Below are 22,441 nucleotides of genomic sequence, written 5' to 3'. Positions count from 1 at the left end.
TTTTAGGTTTCTTTTATATTTATGATATATCTGCTACTTTTTTTCATCAATTTGTTTATTAATTGCTTTCATAAGCAACAGGAACACAATATGTTATATTGGTTTAGGAAACAAGAACATCAATCTGACAATCTGCGACCGCCACCACAATCATGAATCTCAAACCGTTAAAAAACCTAATCACAAATCTGAAACATATATTTTGATGTGAGCGCCAAAAGAAGAAGAAAACTTAATGGTATTCGAAATGTGTTATGGTCAATGTCTCGTCATCGTTAAAACTGAAGTCAAATGCAGTTGTTGATAAAGCAGAACTGAATTTACATGAGCGTCATCGAAGAGCGAACAATGATCATGTTTGACACTGTATTAAAATAGTCATTACCTTAAAGTAGCTTGTTGAAGCAAAATAACTTATAAAATTGTTCCAAGTATATAAATCTGTTTAGGTCAATGAGTGGTACATGTTGCATCAACTCTTGACCAAGATGCAAATAGAATATGAGTTACCACAATCATTTAACTTCCATGTCAAAAGACCAACTATGAACAGTCAACGCATAAAGTTATATCAAGTATTTTAGATTTATAATTTCATTTCTTGATATATATTTGTTTGATTTGGGAGTTTGGTAAATGTGGATAATGTCGTCAAATAAAAAAGTGTGTTCCAAGACAAATTTAATAATTAAGATCCAACTTCAACACAAAGAAAACCGGCAGCTTTGAAACCCCCCCCCCCCTCTCTCTCCCAACAACGTTTGTCGTATTAACCGCCTTTCCTTTGAACTCCTCGCCTTTCACACACACCAAACCGTGTAAAAGAATAATAGCATGAAACACATTCGCTTTCTCTTTTAAATAAAGAACCCAAATACTTATGCATCTCTAGTAAATATCTAACCTTAAAAGTATAAAAGAATATAATCTTACACCATTAAGAGAGAGATTAACTATTATTTTAATCGGGCAAATCGCACGAGACAAACATAACTTATCCATAGTTTCTTTACACAAATAATTGTTTTACTCTATTACAATATATAGCAAAAATTTTAAATTTTGAAAAATAAATGTATTAAAATTAAAAAATATATATTTTAATAGTTATTAAAAATGTTTATTGTTTTGAGACACGTGTCAAGTGAACGAAACAAGCTTGTTATTCGTGTATAGATGATTAGATTCGCAGATGTGTTGTGCTTCGCAAATGTAATAAATTACTTAGTGTTTAGGTGAATAAATATAGATACACAAGAATATGTGGATACAAGATACGCATTTCATGATTGTATGTGTGAAATTGTTATGATATGACTGTAGAGTTATAACACACAGGAAAATGACTATTTGGTGATTTTCTAAAAAAGAATAGGTATGAAACTATATGGAAAGTAGTCAGAAGTGTCTGTTCCATGTTGTGTTAAATGAGTTCTTTGAAGAATAGTACAGTGCTGGTGTGTGAAAAATATCTGGTATTTTTATTGTATCCCAATTGGGGAGAACATACATGTACTTGCTCATTACAAGTGAGTTAAGACTACATCTATGAACAAGGATAATGATAAACTACATCCTGATCTGATATATTCAACTAAACTGTTTCAAATAATTGATTATGTATAATGGGATCTGGTATTATATTATTCCAACTTGACATTACTACCGTTCGGGAAAGTGAGTCCTTTAAGATATTTATGTATATGCATGTATTTTCTAAATAATGCAGCCACCCGTTTGATTCTTCTAAATGGGGTCGCATCTGCGGGTTTCTCATTGAAAATGGCACTTTGGAAAAAACTCGTATAGTAGAGCCTGTAGAAGCAACCAAGGATGATCTTCTAGTGGTATTAATTGCATCCATTAGAATATTATTGATACTGTTTGTTTCCCTCGTTTAGCTAACTTTATTATGATTATTGTGAGTGGCAGGTGCATTCAGAATCGTACTTAAATAGTCTCAAAAGCAGTCTCAACGTCTCCGTAATTACTGAGGTTGGGTAAATCTTTCACTTGTCACCTTTCTACACAGTTCTCATATTTTTGAAGAAATTGTTTTTTTTTGTTTATGTGAATTTAGGTCCCTCCTGTTGCAATGTTTCCTAATTGCCTTGTTCAGAAGAAGGTCCTTTACCCTTTCCGTAAACAGGTATGTTGTGGTATTTATTTCATAATCTTTCTTTTCTTAATTTTATTTGATATTATTAATTATGTTCTGTCTTAACTTTACTTCGGATTGAGGTAGGAGGAACCATTCTGGCAGCTAAACTTGCTAAAGAACGAGGCTGTGCTATCAATGTAGGTGGCGGCTTCCACCATTGTTGTGCGGATCGTGGTGGTGGCTTTTGTGCTTATGCTGACATATCTCTTTGCATTCACTATGCATTTGCCCGTCTTAATATTTCCAGGTATTAAGTATTTACACACTCATTGGATATTTAAGCTGCATTTGATGAAACTCACTTGCAGTATTTCTAATACATTCAGGGTGATGATTATTGATCTTGATGCTCATCAAGGAAACGGTCATGAAAAGGATTTTTCAAATGACAGTAGGCTTTGTATTATCTTATATGTGTTCTTTTCACTTTTCGTATTATGATACATGATCAAATATGTCAATATATTGAATCTTGTTGCTTGCAGGAAGAGTTTATATTCTGGACATGTATAATCCTAACATCTATCCACTTGTGAGTTTCCTCCTAAATCATACGTAATTTCAGTTTATTTATTAAACAATGGGACTATTAACTTATTATCCTGATTCCTGCACCATGATGGTATCTTATTTAGGATTATGAGGCAAGGAGATATATTGATCAGAGAGTTGAAGTTCCAGTGAGTGATTCCTTCATTAAATTTTCTATATATTGCGACAACGTGGTTCATAACTTTATATAATTATACGACGTGGACAGAGTGGGACCGTTACAGAGAAGTACTTGATGATGTTTGATGAAGCACTTAAGGTAAATGTTAGTTTTCTGTTTTAAATCATTGAGTCTGGATTTTTCATTGAATTGTCATTGATTCTTGGAATGATATTCTAGGTTGCAGAGAATGCATTTGATCCTGAACTTGTGATTTACAATGCTGGAACTGATATCTTAGATGGTGACCCATTAGGAAGACTTAAGGTAAAGCTGGAGTTATATATTTTGGCAGTTAAATTAAAACATACAATACGATGGAGATTTATGTTAAGATGATTAAATTATAACAATAACAGATTAGTCCTCAAGGGGTAGCAATTAGAGATTAGAAGGTTTTCAAGTTTGCTCACGACAAAAACCACCATATCTTTTTGTGTAAAATATATTTTTTTTCCACTTTCAACAAAAAGAAAATGTGTGTTTCAGGTGGTTACATGAAGTCAAGTGCCAGAGTAATTGCTGACTCGATTATAAACCTTTCAAACAAATCATTAATTACCATGGGTGGCACCTAAACCAAGTTACAGCCCCGCCCGGTAAGCGTCTCTACATGTAGTAATCTTGTGGTAAAACATGGAAATTAGCAAACAAAGAATGTTATATAGATTATAGAGTTGGTTGTAATAAAAGCCAAAAAACAAGACTGATACATAAAATTTTAGTTGCATTAACTTGAACTTCGATCCGAGTCTATTTGACCCATACAAGCATTATCCAACCACCTTTAGATGGAAATAATGATTAAAACCCATAGTAGATATAATATAAATCATTATTAATTAATATATACTTAGATTAAAGTTCATAATATGGCTTAAGTTTTGCCATAATAAGCAGAGAATACAGGACTAAATAACAGATTCAGTCATGTTCAAATATGATATTGCTGGTTTCTATGATTACTAGTTTCTTCATCACGAATCCTCCGTCTGTCCATCTCTATGTACATTTCCTCAATCATCGGCTTCCATAAACGAACTCGAGCATTTATAAACCAATTAGATACCTGTAATCATACACAACGCTATTTATAAAAAAGTGAAAATTCCCACTCATTATGAAACACTATTGGTGAATGTACTTCGCGTATGGTACCTGGCTCCTTGTCAATCCACTTTTTACAGCCAACAGTTGTTTCTCTGCATCCTTAGGGTACCTGCAAGCAAATTTAAGATTATAAAACATAATATAAGTGTACATTATATAAGATTGAATTAAGTATTATTAGCAAGTAGCTTACGGGTGAAGAAAGTTCTGAAACATCCATGCTCGTAATACGGAAACCGATTTTTCTGGCAACCCTCTTTGGGGTCTCCATATTTGATGTTCTTTTCTTCTTAGTTGCTGGAGATGCCATTGTTTTGGTATAAAAGATGAAAGCTCTTCTTCCCTTGCATTGAAATTGGCAGCCATTGATAGTATTTGATTGCTTATTTTCTCCCTTAAATGCTTGTAAAAGAAAGTAATTGTGTGAAGTGCAAAACAAGCATGGATTTGAGGATTCAGTTCAGTAACTGCACTGAAAGCTGATATCACTGTGTGAATCTCATCTAAGCACTGGTTGTACCGTTCGTCGACCTGGGTCACAAAAAAGTGAGATAGTTTTTCTCTTTTTAGACAAGTAGTTAGTTAAAAAGTTAAATCTTGATTCTTGGTCATGAAAAAGATGGAAACTTTTAAGTCTTTTTGGGTAATAATTGGTGCATAATTACAACCAAGAAAAATGCACTATTTAACAAAGAAATTTGATAAATAGTTGGTAAAAACTAAATTTAAAATGCAAAAATCTTGTTTTTCGGTCACAAAGAAAGCAAAGATCTTGTGACCCTTTTGTCACAAAAGAGTTTGAAATTTTAAGTCTTTATCATATTGAAAACTTCTTAACAAATCAAATCAAGAAACATGTGATTCTTGGTCTCAAAAAGTTTGAAATATCAACCCTTATTGGTTTGATAAGTTGAAAATAAAATCAAGAAAATTGTGATTCTTGTTGACAAAAAAGAGAGTTGACTTTTAGGTCTTTTTGATCAAGTAAATGGTCAAAAATCAAAATCAAGAAAATCTTCAGCCTTGGTCACAAAAGAGATGCAAATCTACTCTCTTTTAAACTAATAATCAATTAGAGATTAAAATTAAGAAAAATCTTAATTCTTGGTTACATACCATTTCTAGTAAAGCCAGCAAATGCTTCTTTTTCTCTTCAACACCATACGATTTCAAAACCGGATTGAACTGGGAGTCAAAATTATTACTTCCATCCGAAAAATCATCAAAACTAATCTGCTTATAGCTCATATGATCAAGATTCCCAATAGAATAGCTTGCAATTTCTGTAAGAATCTCCTGCATCATATGAAGATACCCATTTGATCCAGATGAAGTTGACAAAATCTGAATTGGCGGCCTAGTGGTGCTAGAATCAAACCCTAAAGAGATACTTTTACTGTTGCAAGAACTTGCTTGTTCTACAATACCCAATTGTCTTCCACTTAAAGAAAGATTACTTATGTTTGAACACGTGGCAAGACTCAAAGATAGCTCATTCCCATCTGAACTCGCACTCGGGTTATTGTTACTATTATTATTATGACGCGATACCCACCCGTTTGGATGTGTATTAAACCCGACTCGTTCAGTTGTAGGTGTGAAAACCTTGTTAGATTCCCATTTCCTGTTCATTTCATTAAGCATCATTCCATCATATCCAAAATTCCCAAAATTATCAGGGAAATAGTTGTTTGGAACAACACTTTTAGGAGCTTGATCAAGAGATTGACCAAAAAGAGGGTGATCTAAGCTTTCGGTTTGACCGTGTCTAGAGGCAAGAAGGGAAGCTAAAGCAGTAGCAGAAATGGGAATGGGAATATCTATGTGATGGTTATTTGGAAGATAATTACTTCCAAAATGTTCATTTGGATTTGTAATACCTGAAACATTTGTGGGTTCATTTGGGATAATAGGAAATACTGGAATACTATTGTGGTTTTGATCAAGAAATGATTTTTGACCAAAAAAGTTTTCATCTTGAATGATGAAATTCTCTCCGGGTATACCCATTGGAACACTGAATCCATTGTTCTCCATGATGAAATTGAGATGAAAACAATTTAACTTCCAACAGAATCACCTAAAACATCAATACAATATCATAAGTCTAAGATATATTGAAAGTGGGTGCTTTATAAGTTAATTGGATAATAACCAACAGTTCAAACATAATAATTCAAGACATCCTGTTCTAAATAGTAGCTAACAAAGGAAGAAACAAAAATGGTGCATCATAAAGATAAAACAGAAGACACATTCTTAGTTGGAATGTAAGTTTTTTCACTGGCAAGAAGTGACTTCTCAAAGCTCAACCCTCACCATCATATCCCTGTTTATACAGTGCCACAAACTATTTATCATTTTTCCATATCTTCTAATAATTCAAAAGGATCATAGCTACTCAATACCCCCAACATGTCAATTATTATAATATAAAGGGTCTTGGTTCAATTTTCCATAATTCTACAACTAAATCATGTAAATAACAAAAGATAAGACTAGAAAAGCAAGAGTTTATTAAACATTTTTGTAATTAATATATTATTATTGTATAAAAGGAGGCAAGAGTGTGTGTAAGCAACAATCATCCTTTTATAATAAAGGTCCAACTTGGGATGTCAAAATCCACTTAAATTCATTAATAAACAATTGACCAAAAAGTCAAAATCAAGAAGAGATTGAAACACATAGATGAAGTAAAGTAAACCAGCCTTGCAAGCATTTAAAGATGAGATGAAGAAGAAACAGTAGCCTACACCCCACCAAAAGACTTAAAAAAATGTTTACTTTTTTGGGAGGTTTAAAGTGAAGAAGAGGGTGGGATCTTGTTTGTTGATGAGAACATAAATCATCAAGCAGTGCAACAAAGAAAGCTCATTTGAAAATGGAGTTTGAGAGTAGTAATAGTACTATGCTAAAAGGCATGTAAACAGTGAGAAATAAAGAGACATGTGGCCTATGGTTGCTGTGGCTTAGGATCTTTTAGAGCCAATAACAACAAGGAAGAAATAATAAAAAAAAATGTGAAATGGGAATATTTATGGTTTGTTGCATGGACAAGAAATAATAAAGATGTGATATTTATGATTTTACAGAACCCAAGAAACAGAAAGTTGAGTAAAGAATCATATATGATGATGATCATCACTACTACTATTTATTTGCTCAGTTGAAGCAAACACGCAAACACAACAAGTCTGTCTGAATACCCACAGGTTTTTTAAAAGTAAACAAGACAGACAAACTGGTCATGAAAATGAAGGTCACTTGTGTTGTGTTATGAGTACACCATTAAAAGCATATAAAGTCTGTTTCTGATCCAAAAAGCCAAAAGAATAGGGGGTGGGGGAGTAGTAGAATTACATTACATTACATTACATTATATGATGATAGGAAACAAACAATAATGGAACTGGAAATGGACCCAATCAATTTTAACACCAAACACACATACTTTATGAGAACACCCTTTAATTTCAAAAAAACATTTTTTTATTTCTAAATAAAAAAAAACTGTTATTACTCTTAAATGGTGCAGTGCCACTCATTTCTTGTTGCAGGCTTTAGCCAGAAACAAAACAAAAGGGGGGGACCCATTACCCTTACTTCTTCCTGTGTTCTCTCTCTAAAGCTGCAATCATCACACTTAAATATCTTGATAACATATGAACTTGAAAGCCCAATGGAAAGCAAAGTAGGATTAGGGTTATAGGAGGATGATGAGTATGATCGATATGTATTATGATCAAGAATCAAGAAACAAGAAAAAGGGTGTTGCTTTTTTAACCATTTTTGGGAGAAAGTGTGAATCTTGGGTAAGAAAGTTGGTTACTTTTGTTACAAATGGCTACTATTTGGTTGCAGTGAGTAGGGTTTGTTTTCTAGGGGGGGGGGGTGAAGTGATGATGTAAGGCTAAGGGGTATGGGGGGCTCTAATGGGGCCTCCAGTGGGGGCTACAGCCAATAATATTATGACGTGTGGCAGAGAGAGAAACTGGATAAGGGGGGTGTTGGAGCCCCCGGCCCTAGTGTGGAGGGGCTCCAGCAGGGGCTCCAGCGGATTTTTTTTTTATTTTTTTATAAATGTATTAAAAAAACGTATTATTAAAAAAACTCATAAATTATTTAAAAAAACACACATTAATTAAAAAAACACATTAACATCTAAAAATAAAATAAAAATTAAAGTACTATAAAAAAACATTATTCTTATTCTTCGGCTTGGTCTTCTTCGATCAACCTCTTTCGGATACGTTCCTTTTGTTTTTCCATCAGCATTTGATCGATCGGATTTAGGTTACTGAAGTCTCTTGTAAGGAAGTCCAAATCTCTCATTCGACTTTTTTCCTTTTTGTCATTAGAGACCACCTTCATGGTTTTGTTGAATTTATTGAGGGATTCAACAAGATCGGCGATGTTTACGGCTCCCCTCTCAGCCGGTTTTTTCCCCTTGGCGTCCCTTCCCAATGGCCGCCTCCTCGGCGGTGAAGACGTTTCCTCCCCCGCAATGTTTAGGTCGAATCCAACGCGGCAATCCGACCCGGCGGAAGTGCTATACGCTCCAGACGAACTAGTTTTAGTCCGTTTCGGCCCTACTTCCGCATCAAGGTCCGGCGCCACCAGCTCAACCCACTTGGAACACCTTTTCAACCTCTCCCACAACTTTAAATCGTCCCACGTCTTCACCATCCCATACCTCCGCAAACACTCCTGCCTCCACTCTTCGACCGTGAAATTGTAAACCGCCAAATCATCACTGCCACTTGGTCTCATACGACCGGCGTTCCTGTTGAAAAGATTAGTAAACAAGCCGACAAATTTTCTGATTTCGGACCACCGACCCGAAATCATATCGGCGTTTCGCTCTGTACTCCCAACGAGCGTATAGAACGTCTCCCTAACCTTTGTCCAAAAAATCTTGCTTTTTTGGTAGTCGGCTGCAAAATGAATAATTAAATTAGATTTCCAGTTAACTTTTTTATTTAACTTTTTTATTAAAAATCATTTTTAAAAACGTTAAAACAATTACCGCAACGCCGATCCTCAGAAATGACTATCCAAGCCCGACACAAGGCTTCCTTCTCATCCGATGACCACGGAGTGGTTTTCCGTTTCGTCCTCGGAGTCGAAGCCGGTCCCGACCCGTCCGTTGCAAGTTGTTTTTTCCGGTGGACGCGTCTTCTTGCTCCCGTAGCATCACCGTGTGATTCTTGTGTCTCTGGAACAACAAAGTTAGGAGACGGTTGTATGTTGGATGGTTGAAAGCCGGATGTTTCTTGCGGCCCCGAATAAAACATCGGTTGGTCTGGTGACGACCATAAATCGTCGTCAATATAATCTGAATCTAGGTTTGGGTATCAATTTCCAGACATTTTTGGGTATTATATAGGAGTTTGGGATATTATATAGGAGTTTGTAAGGTGAAATTGTGTTTTGATATGGTTAAAATGGGAGTAATTTGGGGTATTATATAGAGGTTTTTAAGGTTTTTTTTTTATTAATTCCGAGCTCAACGGCTCTTTTGGGCATCCACACCAGCTTTTTCTCTCTCTTCTCCCGCGACCACACTCACGCCTGCCTGGGGGCTCGCGCTCGCGCCCCGTTCGCGCCCCGGTGGTGTGGGGTTAGCGCCTGGGGGCGCGAGCGGAGGGGCATAGGCTGAGGGGTGTGGGGCGCTAACCGGGGCGCTAGAGCCCCTCCGCTCGCGCCCCGGGGCGCTAACACCACACCACCGGGGCGCTAGCGCGGAAATCCAGGCAGGCGTGAGGCTGGTCGCGGGAGAAGAGAGAGAAAAGAGCTGTTAAAGAGCCGTTGGAGCCTGCAATAATTTAATTAATAATAATAAAATTAGGGTTTAGTTTAGTTGACTTACTCGTCCGACTTCATCAGCATTGATTAAAACAAACTCGTTACGGTTATGAGAGCCTGCAATAAGTCGTCATTTGGTATCCATTGAATCATCAAAAAGAAGAAGAAGATAGAGTGAGGTGTAAGAGGTGTAATTATAATTACTGTGTGTGTGTGGTGTTAGAAGAAGATGTAGAAGAGAAGAAGACAACGACAGACAGCTAGTGGGTGTTAAATTCTAGAGAGAGAGTGTGAATAATAATAATAAAAGTAGAGAGAGAGAGAGAGTTGAACGCGTATGTAAAAAAATAAAAAAAAAATTCGCTGGAGCCCCTGCTGGAGCCCCTCCTCACCAGGGCCAGGGGCTCCAACAGGGGCTCCAACAACCCCCTTATCCAGTTTCTCTCTCTGACACACGTCATAATATTATTGGCTGTAGCCCCCACTGGAGCCCCCATTAGAGCCCCCACACCCCTTAGCCTAAGCTAAAATGGAGGGTTTTGTGGGTATGAAGATGAATGAAATCTTGCAGGAGATCTATTATTATAAATGCTTTCACTTACTTTTCTCCAGCCCACCATCTTTTACGGTTACTCCCTTCCTACACACTTGTTATTCCTTTTCTTGTTTGGTTAATGCATATTATAGTAGTTACCAACTTATGATATTAAGTGAATTTACACCTTGGGTAAAGTAACTCTAGTTTGTCCAAATTTCACCTTTGGGGTTTTGTCGATGTTCGATAGTTGTAAGACCATGCGTAATGTTAATGCCCCTTCAATCAATACCATTTCGAAATACGTATTTAATGAATATTGCTCATTCAGTCATTACTACTTCAAAATATATATGGGCTTTATTGTAAAAGCTCCTATGCCCTTAAAACATATTTAACGCCCCATAAGTGTAGTGGACGTTTTTGACCATTTTGAGTCTTTCCCGCTTTTGTGGCGACGAAGTCAAGGTGGTGTTTTTAAAAATTGTAGTCGTTTAAAGGATGTGAGGGAGTGCTTAAAAATTACTATGTAAATGAAAGATAGGTAAGATAGGTATTGTGCATCATTTTACTAACCTAATAGCTTAATATCTTCCACTCTGAAACACTCTTATAACCATGAATCCGAATAACCAAGCGAATGAAAATGACAAATGAAAACGACAATGTTAACAGAGCGAGCTTATGCAACAGCATATGCAAATCGTGGACGACCGGGAAGGAAGGAGTGTTGTTGATGTGGTGGGTCAATACCATCGATGATCATGTAACCGGTGACAATCTTTATTTTTTTTGATAAACGTTCGAGACAACTTTCATGCCTGTATGGGTCAGGAAAACTACCGTTCCATTGACCATTTAATGTTGAATTGGAGGGTGACCTACAATAATGTCAGAAGTTTAACATGTTTTACTGACGCACCATGATAATCCGACCTATTAAATGGATAGACGACGAAGTTATGAATTGTGGGCTCACCAATTATCACTTTGTGTACATGCGTTCCACGGAAGTTAATTGTTGGGATATTATAAGAGATTATGTTTTATCATGTTCTACTTTTATGGTTTTTAATAAAATAATTTTTCTATAGTGCTTAATATTTTTTTTTTTTAAATATAGGATAATCTTTAAAAAATATACATAAATAAATAAGCAATTATTGTAAATGCTTCATACTACTACGAGATTAAATGAAAAGAACCTCACTGCTTATCTGACCGTAAAATGACAGGAAAATGAGTGAAACTTTTAAACATATATGCTAAGTGAGTGAAATCGACTACAATGCCTACCTATGGAAAAATAAAAGGAAATATATTAAAATTCCGTGTGCTCCTTATGTGTTGTAAATTAGTTAAATTGAAAACTCGTATTTGGATATATGGAATGTGAAAGAAAGGCGAAAAAAAAAAGAGTCAATAACTCAAATAATAACAATAATAATACACCTAAAATTTGTTTACTTTCATTAAATTATAAAAATTATCAGTCTTATCTTAGCCCTTGATTTATTTGATCCATTTGATATTTCTTTTTAAACTTTATTTTAACCTTTTCAAATCGGCTAGCACATATATAACACTCACGTGTTTTCCGTGACTTCATTAAATGGAAAATGACGGGTTATAGATTTTCTTTTTTCTTTCTTTTTTTCCGTTTGATAATTTCTTTTTTCTTTTTTTCTTTCATTAAATGGAAAATGACGGGTTAAATGCGTGTATTTTTGTTTATAATGATATTTTTCACACTTTCTATTCATCCAACTTATGTAATGTTTTTCACGACAAAGTTCTTTTAATCTTTGTTGTTTATGGGACTTCAATAAAAAACCTCTCATTTTCAAACCAAAGTGTTTAAAAGTTTTGTCTTTGTCAATTAACCACCACCCAACCAGTATTCATTCAACTTATATGAACACGATTCGTGTAAGTTTTATAATACTCTATTTAGTAAGGATAATCATAGGAAATGTTTGAGACGGTTTTGATAGTTACAATCTTGTTTATCGATTATAAAGTTGTATCTAAAAAGGTATGACCCAATTTCATATCAATTAGCAACCAGATTACTCAACCATCGAGAATAAAATAATTTTTTAACTTTTAAGTTCACACATTTTAAACAACATACATATAATTATCGTACATCTATTTTAAAAAAATCTGAATAACACTAAAATATGAATGGGTTGGAACATGTAGGGGTATTAGAATGACACGTGTTATTATATTTAAATTATTTAAAATTTTATTAATATTAATATGCCTTTCAATTTAAAAATATTAATATATATTAGTTAGCATTTGTTTTGAAATTCATAGAGAGGTTATTTGAAGTAACTTCCTAGAGTTAAATTACTCGGGTACATATAATTCAACTATTTGTTCATCAATAGCATTCTATTATACCTCCGGTGCGCCGCCGCCGCCACCTGCCTCCTTCACCTCCAGTGCGCCACCGCCTGCCTCTCCACCTCCGGTGCGCCGTCGCCACCTGCATCCTCCACCTCCGGCGACCTCCAGCCGCCGCTCCCCTACAGTCGGCGCTCACCTCCAGCCACCGTTCACCACCTGCATCCGCCGACCTATTGTCCATATCCATCTACAAGTGGTCATCAAAATAATGATATGAAGTCCCCCAACGTAAGAAAACCCTAGCTCCGAAAATCTCGGGCGATCTACGGCGGCATGGATTCAGAAGAATGGGAACAACCACATAATCGGAAAGGGAAACGGAATGATCATCAGGCTCAAGGTAATATCAAGGTTTTATCGAAGTTTTTTGTCTCAAATCTTCCCCCAAAGTGTTCTTCGCAAGACTTAAAAGATGTTATGGGTAGCTTTGGTCGTTACGAAGGTTCCTATATAGCTAGGAAGCTGGATAAATGGGGCAAGAGGTTTGCTTTCGTATCGTTTTCCGAGGTGAAAGATGTCAAACGGTTGGGAGATGAGTTATCAGATGTATGGATCGGTTCGTATAAGTTGTTTATTGCGATTTCTCGGTTTGTGGATGGTGAGAATATAGATAGACCCGATTCTGGTAATAGGAGGAAGACGGCTTATGTTCCTGTTAATAGCCATGCAAAACCTAGTGGTCAAGCAAACCCTAGTTCCGAAGGATCCGATAGGAATGGGGTTCTTTATGCATCAGTTGGTAATGGGCGTTCCTTTGTTGATTCTTTGTTAAATCGGAACAAAGTAGATGAGATTAAGGTGGATGATTCGGTGGAACGGTTTTCTCATTGGAAGGGATGTGCTCTTACGGGGAGGGTGGTGAATCTTCACACGTTAACTTCTTTGAAAAAGTTGGTTCGGAAGCATGGTTGGAGATCATTAGATATTAAGTATCTGGGAGGGCTTTCAGTGGTGTTGGTATTCTACGTTAGTGGGGATAGGGATGCCTTCCTGAATGACAAAGACAAATGGTCAGACTGGTTTGAGTTTTTAGAACCTTGGTCTGATAGAACTAGTGTGGAGGAGGGTCGGATCGCCTGGCTCCAAGTTCATGGGGTTCCGGCTCAGTTGGTGTTAGACGAGGTATTCGATTTGATTGGAAGCAGATTTGGCAAGGTGGTTCAATCGGCTTCATTATCAGCTGAAGAGAACAACTTATCGTATACTCTCATCGGTGTGTTGAGTAAAGAGTGCAAACGGATTGTGGATCGGGTGGACATTAATTGGAGGGGAAAAATTTTTAAAGTGTGGGTGGATGAAGATGTTGGGGGAATGGATACCGGAATGTGTAGTAGAGTTTGAAGAGGATGATGGTTCTGTTTTACCGGAGGAGGATAAGTGTGATGATAATATTGTGCAGGATGAGTTTCATAATGTGCATCGTGAAGAGGGCGAATGTTCTCAAGCTAATGAAGTTTCTGTCAGGGAACATGTTGTTAATGGGTTGGATGGTTGTGTGAACGATAATTCTAACGTGATGGTCGGTGAGTTTTCGAACTCTTATGAACATTCTAATGAGGAGGCGGTCGAGAATGGTAATGTTGATAGTACAAATGTTTCTGCGTTGAAAGGCAAGGGACATAAGAAGTTCAGACGGAAGTCTTTATTTTCTAATCGGAGTGGGGGTAGTGGTTCTAGGGAGCGTCCTAAGAAGAGACCAAGGGAGGATATAGATATGTTTGATCTTGATAGGTTTATCGGTATTATGCACGTGCCTTCGGATGTTACTAGGGGTATCGAGACAGGTGTTGAAGGAGTGTTCTTAACACCGGATCTTAACAAAGGGCAGTCTACTAATACGGAGGTGGTTCGAGACATCGAGGGAGAGACTGCGGAGCCCTCGATGATTGGTAGAGGTATTGATCCGGTGCAACACCAAGGTCCGATTGAGGTGGAGTTGGAGAAGACCATTGAGTTGAGTAAGGCGTTAGGTGTTAAGAATTTGCAAGATTTTGTTTCTAATGTTAAAGAGGTTCTTGTTTCCGAAGGCTATCAAGAAGGTGTTCAATGAATGGTTTTTCTCTGAACATTCGTGGGTTAGGGAGTTCTAGCAAAGCCGATTGGATTCGAGGTCTTCGAGTCCATCATGAGGTTAGTTTTATTGTTTTACAAGAGTCGCAATTTGTTTCCTTGGATTCTGTGGATGTGGGACGGTTTTGGGGTTATGGTGAGTATTCATTTGATTGGGTTCCTTCGTCTGGAAGGTCGGGTGGGTTATTATCGATCTGGGATTCCCAAGTCTTTCGTATGGAAAGGGTGGTCAAGAATAATAATTGGCTTCTAGTTTCGGGCACTGTGAAAGGAAAGAGTAGCTTGTTTCATATTCTCAATGTTTATTCTCCTCAAAATCTAGTTACTAAACGAGCACTTTGGAGGGAAATTCGTGATTTGATCGGGGAGGGTAATGGGAGGTGGATTGTGGCAGGAGATTTTAACTCGGTTCGGTGTGCCGAGGATAGGCGGAATTCTTTGTTTAATGTGGGTGAGGCCAATGAGTTTAACGATTTCATTGATGATTCGAACCTTCACGAGTACTCCTTGAAAGGGAGGCGTTTTACTTTTGTTGCAGGAAATAAATTAAGCCGTATTGACAGAATCTTCGTTAATTGGGATTTCTTTATGGAATGGCCGTGTGCGGAGTATATTGCTCTCGAAAGGAATAAGCCGGATCATAGTCCGTTGGTTTTGAAAATTGGTTCTTCCAAGAACTATGGTCCCAAACCGTTTAGGTTTTTCAATTCATGGCTTGGTAAAGAGGATTTTGGGACGTTGGTTAAGAAGACGCTTGTTGATGGCTCGTTTCATGGTTCTCCGGACGCGAGATTGTTGTATAAATTTAAAGCTTTGCGTGATGCTATCTCTAGATGGGCGATCGATTGTAAAGCCAAAGAAAAGGAGGAAAGGGTTTTATTGGAGCAAGAGTTGCGTGATTTGGACCAAACCATGGAGGTTCGGGATTTGTTGGAAGAAGAGACTTGGTCTTTAAGCGAAATTAAAAGACGGCTAGGTGAGTTGGATAATCATTATTATCGGGATTTGAAGCAAAAGGCTCGGTGTAATTGGGCGATTCATGGAGACGAAAATTCTCGATTTTTTCACGGTTTTATTAATAAACGTAAAGCTTCAAATTATTTTCCGGGTTTGGAAGTGAATGGGGCATGGGAAACAAACCCGGTTCTCATTAAAAAGGAAGTTTTGCGTTTCTTTGCTGGTAAGTTTAAAGAATCTATTACACATCGGCCTCAGTTGATTGGATATGGGTTTTCGGTCTTGTCTTCGGTGGAGGCGGATTTTTTGATCAGTGATTTTTCCGTGCATGAGATCAAGAAGGCGGTTTTTGAATGCGGTAGTGACAAAGCTCCTGGGCCGGATGGTTTTAATTTTAGGTTCATTCGGTTTTTTTGGGAGTTGTTCGAGAAGGATTTTGCGGATATTCTTGATTATTTTCATAGTGTTAAAAGTTTTTGCTCGGGGGTTGGATCGTCTTTTATCACCTTAATTCCTAAGGTAAACAATCCGTCATCTTTGGGGGATTTTAGACCGATAAGTCTCATTGGTTGTATTTTAAAGACTGTGTCGAAGGTGTTAGTGAATCGACTCAAAACGGTTATGAATAAGATTGTCTCAGAGCATCAGTCGGCTTTCTTATCCGGGAGATATATTCTTGATGGCCCTTTGGTGGCTAATGAGGTTATTGCTTGGGCTAAGAAGAGGGAGAGAAGAATTTTTATGTTCAAGATTGACTTCGATAAAGCCTATGATAATGTGAATTGGGAGTTCTTGTTGTCGGTTCTTTCTCAGATGGGTTTTCCTTCGGTCTGGTGTGATTGGATTAGTGGTATTTTGTTGGCAACCAGATCATCTGTTCTTGTTAACGGATCTCCTACATTCGAATTTGGGTGTCATAAAGGCATTCGTCAAGGTGACCCGCTATCGCCTTTTCTTTTTGTTATTCTGATGGAGGCTTTTTCAGGTATGTTGAAACAAGCCTGTGATATAGGTGCGTTTCATGGTATTACTCTTCCTAATGAAGGTCCTACTTTATCCCATCTTTTTTATGCGGATGATGCTATGATTATGGGAGAGTGGTCTTCTTTTAATTTTGATAACTTGAAACGTATTCTTCGCATATTTTACTTGTGTTCGGGGCTAAAGATTAATCTCCATAAATCAGTGTTATTTGGAGTAGGTGTAGAAGATGGTGAGATCGATATCCAAGCTGGTTTCATGGGTTGTAAGCCGGGTAGAATCCCGTTTTCTTATCTAGGGATTATGGTGGGTGCTAACATGAATAGGGTGGTTAATTGGGAACCGGTTGTGTCCAAGTTCAAGAAGAGGCTTTCTAAATGGAAAGTTAATTCGTTATCTATTGCCGGTCGGGTAACCCTTATTAAATCGGTGCTGGATAGTCTTCCCACTTATTATTTTTCGCTTTTTAAGGCACCCAAGAAGGTTATCAATGATTTAGAAGCTTTGATGAGAAGGTTCTTATGGGGTGGTTCGGATGAAGTGAGGAAGATGTCATGGGTGGCTTGGGAGGTAGTCACCAAACCTATAAAAGAAGGGGGTTTAGGTATCCCTCGTTTAGAGGTTAATAATCAAGCGCTGATTACTAAATGGCTTGGGAGATTTCTAAACGATCATCACGCGATGTGGAGAAGAGTAGTGTTGTCTATTCACGGGTCCTCGCGCTGTTGGGGGCTTGCTCCGGTTAATAATGGGGTTCCCGGGGTTTGGAAGAATTGTGTTATGTTTTGGAACAAATTTAAGGTTGATGGTGTGGGTTTTAATAGAGTGATCCGGGCCACAGTTGGGAATGGTCGCCAAGTTCGGTTTTGGATGGATTTGTGGTTGGGTTCGGCGCCGATTATGGACAAGTATCCGTCCTTATATGCGGTAGAAAAACATAAAAATGTCTTGTTAGCAGATCGGTTGGTGGTCACTGGATCCTCTAGTCGCATTGTGTGGGATTGGCTTAGAGCTCCTTGCTCCCAACAGGAGGTGATCGAGAAGCAAGAGTTGGAAGATCTCCTTCAAGGGGTGGTGATAGCTGACCGTGAAGATTCATGGTCTTGGGCGGTTGGTAGCTGCAAAGAGTTCGAGGTTTCGACGATTAAAAGATGGATGGTGCGGTCCGTTGTGGATGCTGGGAGTTTCGGTTTTCAATGGAGCGATTGGGTCCCGAAAAAATGTAATATTTTTATGTGGAGGGCCGTTCTGGATTGTCTTCCAACCAAGGAGGCTTTAGCTAGACGTCATTAGCATTGTGATGATCATAGTTGCGCTTTATGTGAGAGTAATGAGGAATCGCTCGAGCACTTGTTAACCGGGTGTTTCATTTCTATGGCCGTTTGGAATGCGATTGGTTCATGGTGCAACATCCCTAGATCTTTTGTTTTCCATGTCAATGATTTGGTAGAACTGCATAAGGTTAGTGGTGCGACGGGGAACAAGAGATTGATTATTTATGGCATTGTCATCATTACTTGTTGGAGGATTTGGCGGGCTAGGAATGAAAAGATTTTTTCGGGCAAGAACACTAAGGTGGTAGAAATGGTTGCGGATATAAAATCTTTGGGTTTTCTTTGGTACAAAAATAGATCTAAGATATGGGTAGTGGATTGGAAAAGATGGTGTTTATTTGATGTAACGTGATTGTTGTTTTTGGTTTTTGGCTTTCGGCGTCTTTCTCCGTCTTGGTGATAGTCGTTGGTTGTGTTTGTTTTTAATGAAAGTCAATTTTCAAAAAAAAAATATATATATAATTCAACTATTTTCTAAAAGTTACTTAATACGAACTAACAGGCAACATCTGAGTAAACTAACTCAATATTTAAAGAATACTTTTAATTGATCATGTAACCTTTTTGGGTTTTATTTGCATGTTTTAATCTCATTATATATTTAGCATCTATGACAGTTTTATATAAATAATTTGATTGCCTAAATACATACTAAAGTTGGTGGATTTTAAACTCACTTATCATAATTCATAACAAAGTTCTAAAATATCAATATAAATAAATACGGAATAAAATAATGTAAAATGACATCCTACACCCTAGTCCAAGTACCATCTTTATTCTTTAGCACTGAATATTGAATGCTACCTAAAGACTAAAGTCCCAAACTACCATCAACCCGGTGGGTCACTAGTTCCTGTTTTACAACTAACTGATATCCATTGCGTTTTAGGCCACATATATTCTACTAATTGTATAAATGATTCATAGACCGACTATTAAATACATTAGAGCATTCAGATCCTGTTCCTCATACTCATCTCTATAATTACACTACAAAACATTATATTTCTCTTTACTGTTTAATTAAATAATACTTTTATCATTACAGTTTTCTCTCTCCTCTACTCACAACCAATCCAACAAATATTAAAAAATAAATAGGGGCAAACAATGTTCCCCAAATGTTTCTCCAAATTTACAAAAAAAATCACTACATTTCTCTTCACCCTATAATTTACACTCATAATCATTTAAAACTCACCCCTATAACTTACCAATCCCCCTCACATAATTATGGGAGATGGGATGGGAATGCTCTTATATATGCTATACTCAGGATCGTAGTGAAACTCGAATAAGATGGGAACATTCAAAACATCTTGGACAAATATAGGGCTAGGTAATTGGGTATGAAACTGGATATGAGATTACTTTTGAAAATTTTTGCTAGTATGAGACGGATATGGAATCTGTCTATTCTAATAAAAGCCTACCATTTTTGTCACTTGTCAATATCATAGCCCTATCACCTTTTTTAACCAATTTTCATATATGGTCCTTATCTTTTAAGTCATTTCAATATATGATATTAAAATTATAGGTTTATTCCAACTAAATCCATTACTACATATAATAAGTATTCTCCATATGGATTGACAAGAGACGATTAGTGAATTTTGAAGTGTTAATTAAAGTGTTTATTATGGTTTATATTCAAAATAATAAACAATAAACATTCGATTCATAATATGTGGAATGAGAACAATCGACTTGGACTAAATGCTGATAACGTCAGCGGCTAAGGCTTAGCCTTTAATACCTAAAAATACATATGATTTTAAAACTAAAATTTTTCGGGTTGTCCCGAAACCTAGAATTCGGACCCAAGAGCCAACCCGAATTACTTCGGTTCAGGTTCGGGTTAGTATTTTCTTGGGTTCGAGTTTCTTGGGTCGGGTTAGTTTGGGTTCAGGTACGGGTTTTCTAGGGTTGGGTTTTATGTTACGGGTAAAAGTGACAGCCTTACTTCCAACGATTATAAATAAGAATTACTACATTCACTTTATGCAACTTTAAGAGAGTTTGTTTAGACATGTGAAGAGAAGACAGCCGACGAATCCTGTTAGATATGTAGAAAACATTACTGTAGAAGGGAGGAGATGTAGAGGACAACCTAAATTGACGTGGGATGAGAGGATTAAGCATGATTTGATAGACTTAAACCTTTCTGAGAACATGGTTGAGAATAGGAATTCATGAAGAAGTAGAATTAAAGTTAAGAATTTTTAGGGAGAAAAGAATTTCTTAGGGCTTCTATTTACCTTTTTTTGGTCACATATATAGTATTAGTATTAGTATTATTATTAGTATTATTCTTCCCATATATATAATATTAGTACATTCTTTCCATATATTATTATTATTATTATTATTATTATTATTATTACTGTTGAACTTTGATTCTCTTTATATTGCTTCATACATATGTACTTTAGAGCTGAGGGTCTCTCCGGAAGCCACCTTTATCCCTTTGGATAGAGGTACAGTGTGCCTACATCCCACTCTCCCCAGACCCTACCTATGGCTTTGCTGTTGGTGGGACTACACTAGGTATGATTGATTGATTGACTGACTTTATGCAACTTTAAATCTTCTAATATTCTTCTAACTCAGAATAATCACTATTATTTGAACATGGTTTTAATGTTAGTATGTATTTTTCATTCTCCTAGCAATTACATTCATATGAAATAAATAAATCATTTTGTTATATTTAAATTTTCGGTTTTTATGTTGTTTGATTATGCAATTTTTTATTGTAAAATATAAAGTCAATTAAAAATTTGTCATACACAGAATATTAATGACAACAAATTTATCATGATCAATCAATTTCAAATTGTAAAGATTCTAAGGATGATTATATCATCAAAGTTCCGGTATATGGTTGTTGGGATAATCATTTTTTTTATAAACATGAGCATATGTTCTCAAATGACATCAATTTAATTGATTTAAAGCTATGATATTTTATGTGTATGAATATTTTTTTATTAGTATCATGGATATATATTATCATTTATCTAAAGTTGTTATGTACTTGGAGAACCTTTTTGTTACACGGACAACTATATATGGCTATATCAATAGTTATAAGCATGCCTATATGTTACTTTATTAAGAGTTACAAGCATACATGAACTAAAGATTTTGATTTTTGTTAAACAATGTATACCTGCTAATACAATCACAAATGTAGTGTAAAAGAAAGTTTTTACCTATTTGTAGCATATTTGTGTAATTTTAGTTATGTAATTTTAATTTAATTGTAATTGTATTAACAATATATGAGCAATTTGTTGACTGTATTTGATTTAATGGTCAAAGTTTAAAATTTTCAACAATTACCCGTGTAATACACGAGCCTCAAATTAGTATGATGATATACCCGTCTACCTAAGCTGATTACCGATAACATATACTCGTTTACCCGATTATATACTTGACAGGCTGACATGATTATTCATTTATTTTTTTATTTTGAATTTAAGTATATACCATATTATTTTAATTTTTTTTTCGCATAACCTACATTTCCATCCTACACCATTTCTAAATGTGGTTGTTTAATAGATACCCCACGGGGCATACCTAATGTGTATTTTTAATAAACTAACTGATATACCATATACCGAACGGGACAATTATTTAATAGATACCCAACGGGTTTTAGATCAGGTACAAGACAAACTTTTATAATCGGTCATTGTTAGGATAACCAAAACCCGTCCCAAAACCGACTCATTGTCATCACTAGAGTTATCAATGTTCTAAAAATTAGATTGGCCCAAGAACAAGCCACTCCACATTATTGGTTGAACTGTTTTAAAAAATTAACTAACGTTAAACCTATAATTTTAAAAAATAGATAGAGAAATAAAACTAGAACTTCAAAATTAATCAGCCATATGCAACTTGAAATAATGATCTAAAAATTAAGCTTTAAAATCAACTATCTGAAAGTTTATACAAACTATTTTGATAAATAATATTCCAAAAATATAAAACAAGCTTTATTTACTTTTCTATTTTAAAAAACTTTATATAAACAAATCATTCTAAAAATAAAAATACGCCTCAACAGCTTAAACCACCAAACCGTTAAAACCAAACTATCCATCCGACCAACCCATCCCGTTCGATATGTTAAACATTAAACATTAGTTAGCGATTCGATCTAGACTTCCTTATCTATTTTATCAAATTCAGCTAAACCAAACCACGAATAGTTATATAAGTCTACATGATTTTTCCATAAACGAGGAATGTAAATATATCAATGCATTTATAGTAGATTACAATCTACTCTATTTTCTTTAGTCTTTACTTCTATGTATATACGTCTTCTCGGT

At 36.2% G+C, this 22,441-nt stretch overlaps 1 protein-coding gene and 1 pseudogene across 3 annotated transcripts; one reads left to right on the top strand and one right to left on the bottom strand.

Annotated features, from left to right (window-relative positions):
* The first annotated feature begins 1,634 nt into the window (after nt 1-1,634).
* On the top strand, nt 1,635-3,746 carry LOC143589662 (histone deacetylase 2-like; annotated as a pseudogene). The gene is made up of 10 exons (XR_013145324.1): nt 1,635-1,847; nt 1,933-1,995; nt 2,081-2,149; nt 2,242-2,408; nt 2,488-2,552; nt 2,647-2,693; nt 2,797-2,841; nt 2,922-2,972; nt 3,054-3,140; nt 3,233-3,746. The product of XR_013145324.1 is annotated as a histone deacetylase 2-like (transcript).
* Nucleotides 3,747-3,807: 61 nt separating this feature from the next.
* Nucleotides 3,808-6,054, bottom strand: LOC143589661 (homeobox protein ATH1-like). Of its 2 annotated transcripts, none has more exons than XM_077070359.1 (4): nt 5,100-6,054; nt 4,177-4,514; nt 4,032-4,092; nt 3,808-3,942 (listed from the first exon to the last, which is right to left on the bottom strand). In XM_077070359.1, the coding sequence occupies exons 1-4, from the start codon at nt 6,018-6,020 to the stop codon at nt 3,808-3,810; spliced, it is 1,455 nt and encodes a 484-aa protein (XP_076926474.1). In that variant the 5' UTR covers nt 6,021-6,054. The 2 variants fall into 2 exon arrangements, with proteins under 2 accessions (XP_076926474.1, XP_076926475.1); XM_077070360.1 differs by having other exon boundaries at nt 3,823-3,960.
* Between the last annotated feature and the right edge of the window lie 16,387 nt (nt 6,055-22,441).

Source organism: Bidens hawaiensis, unplaced genomic scaffold (genome assembly GCF_021521415.1).
Source record: "Bidens hawaiensis isolate Kalapana, Puna unplaced genomic scaffold, B.hawaiensis_p1.1 tig00037696_1, whole genome shotgun sequence".
Taxonomy (NCBI): Eukaryota; Viridiplantae; Streptophyta; class Magnoliopsida; order Asterales; family Asteraceae; genus Bidens; species Bidens hawaiensis.
This window is presented reverse-complemented; position numbering and strand designations above follow the sequence as displayed.

What these genes read in the sequence shown, in the direction of transcription:
- LOC143589661 (XM_077070359.1), bottom strand. Translation starts at nt 6,020, where the DNA reads ATGGAGAACAATGGATTCAGTGTTCCAATGGGTATACCCGGAGAGAAT. An exon ending in TGCTGGCTTTACTAGAAATG is followed by an intron (nt 4,515 to 5,099) that starts GTATGTAACCAA and finishes TTTGTGACCCAG; the next exon opens with GTCGACGAACGGTACAACCA. An exon ending in GTGGATTGACAAGGAGCCAG is followed by an intron (nt 3,943 to 4,031) that starts GTACCATACGCG and finishes GTATGATTACAG; the next exon opens with GTATCTAATTGGTTTATAAA.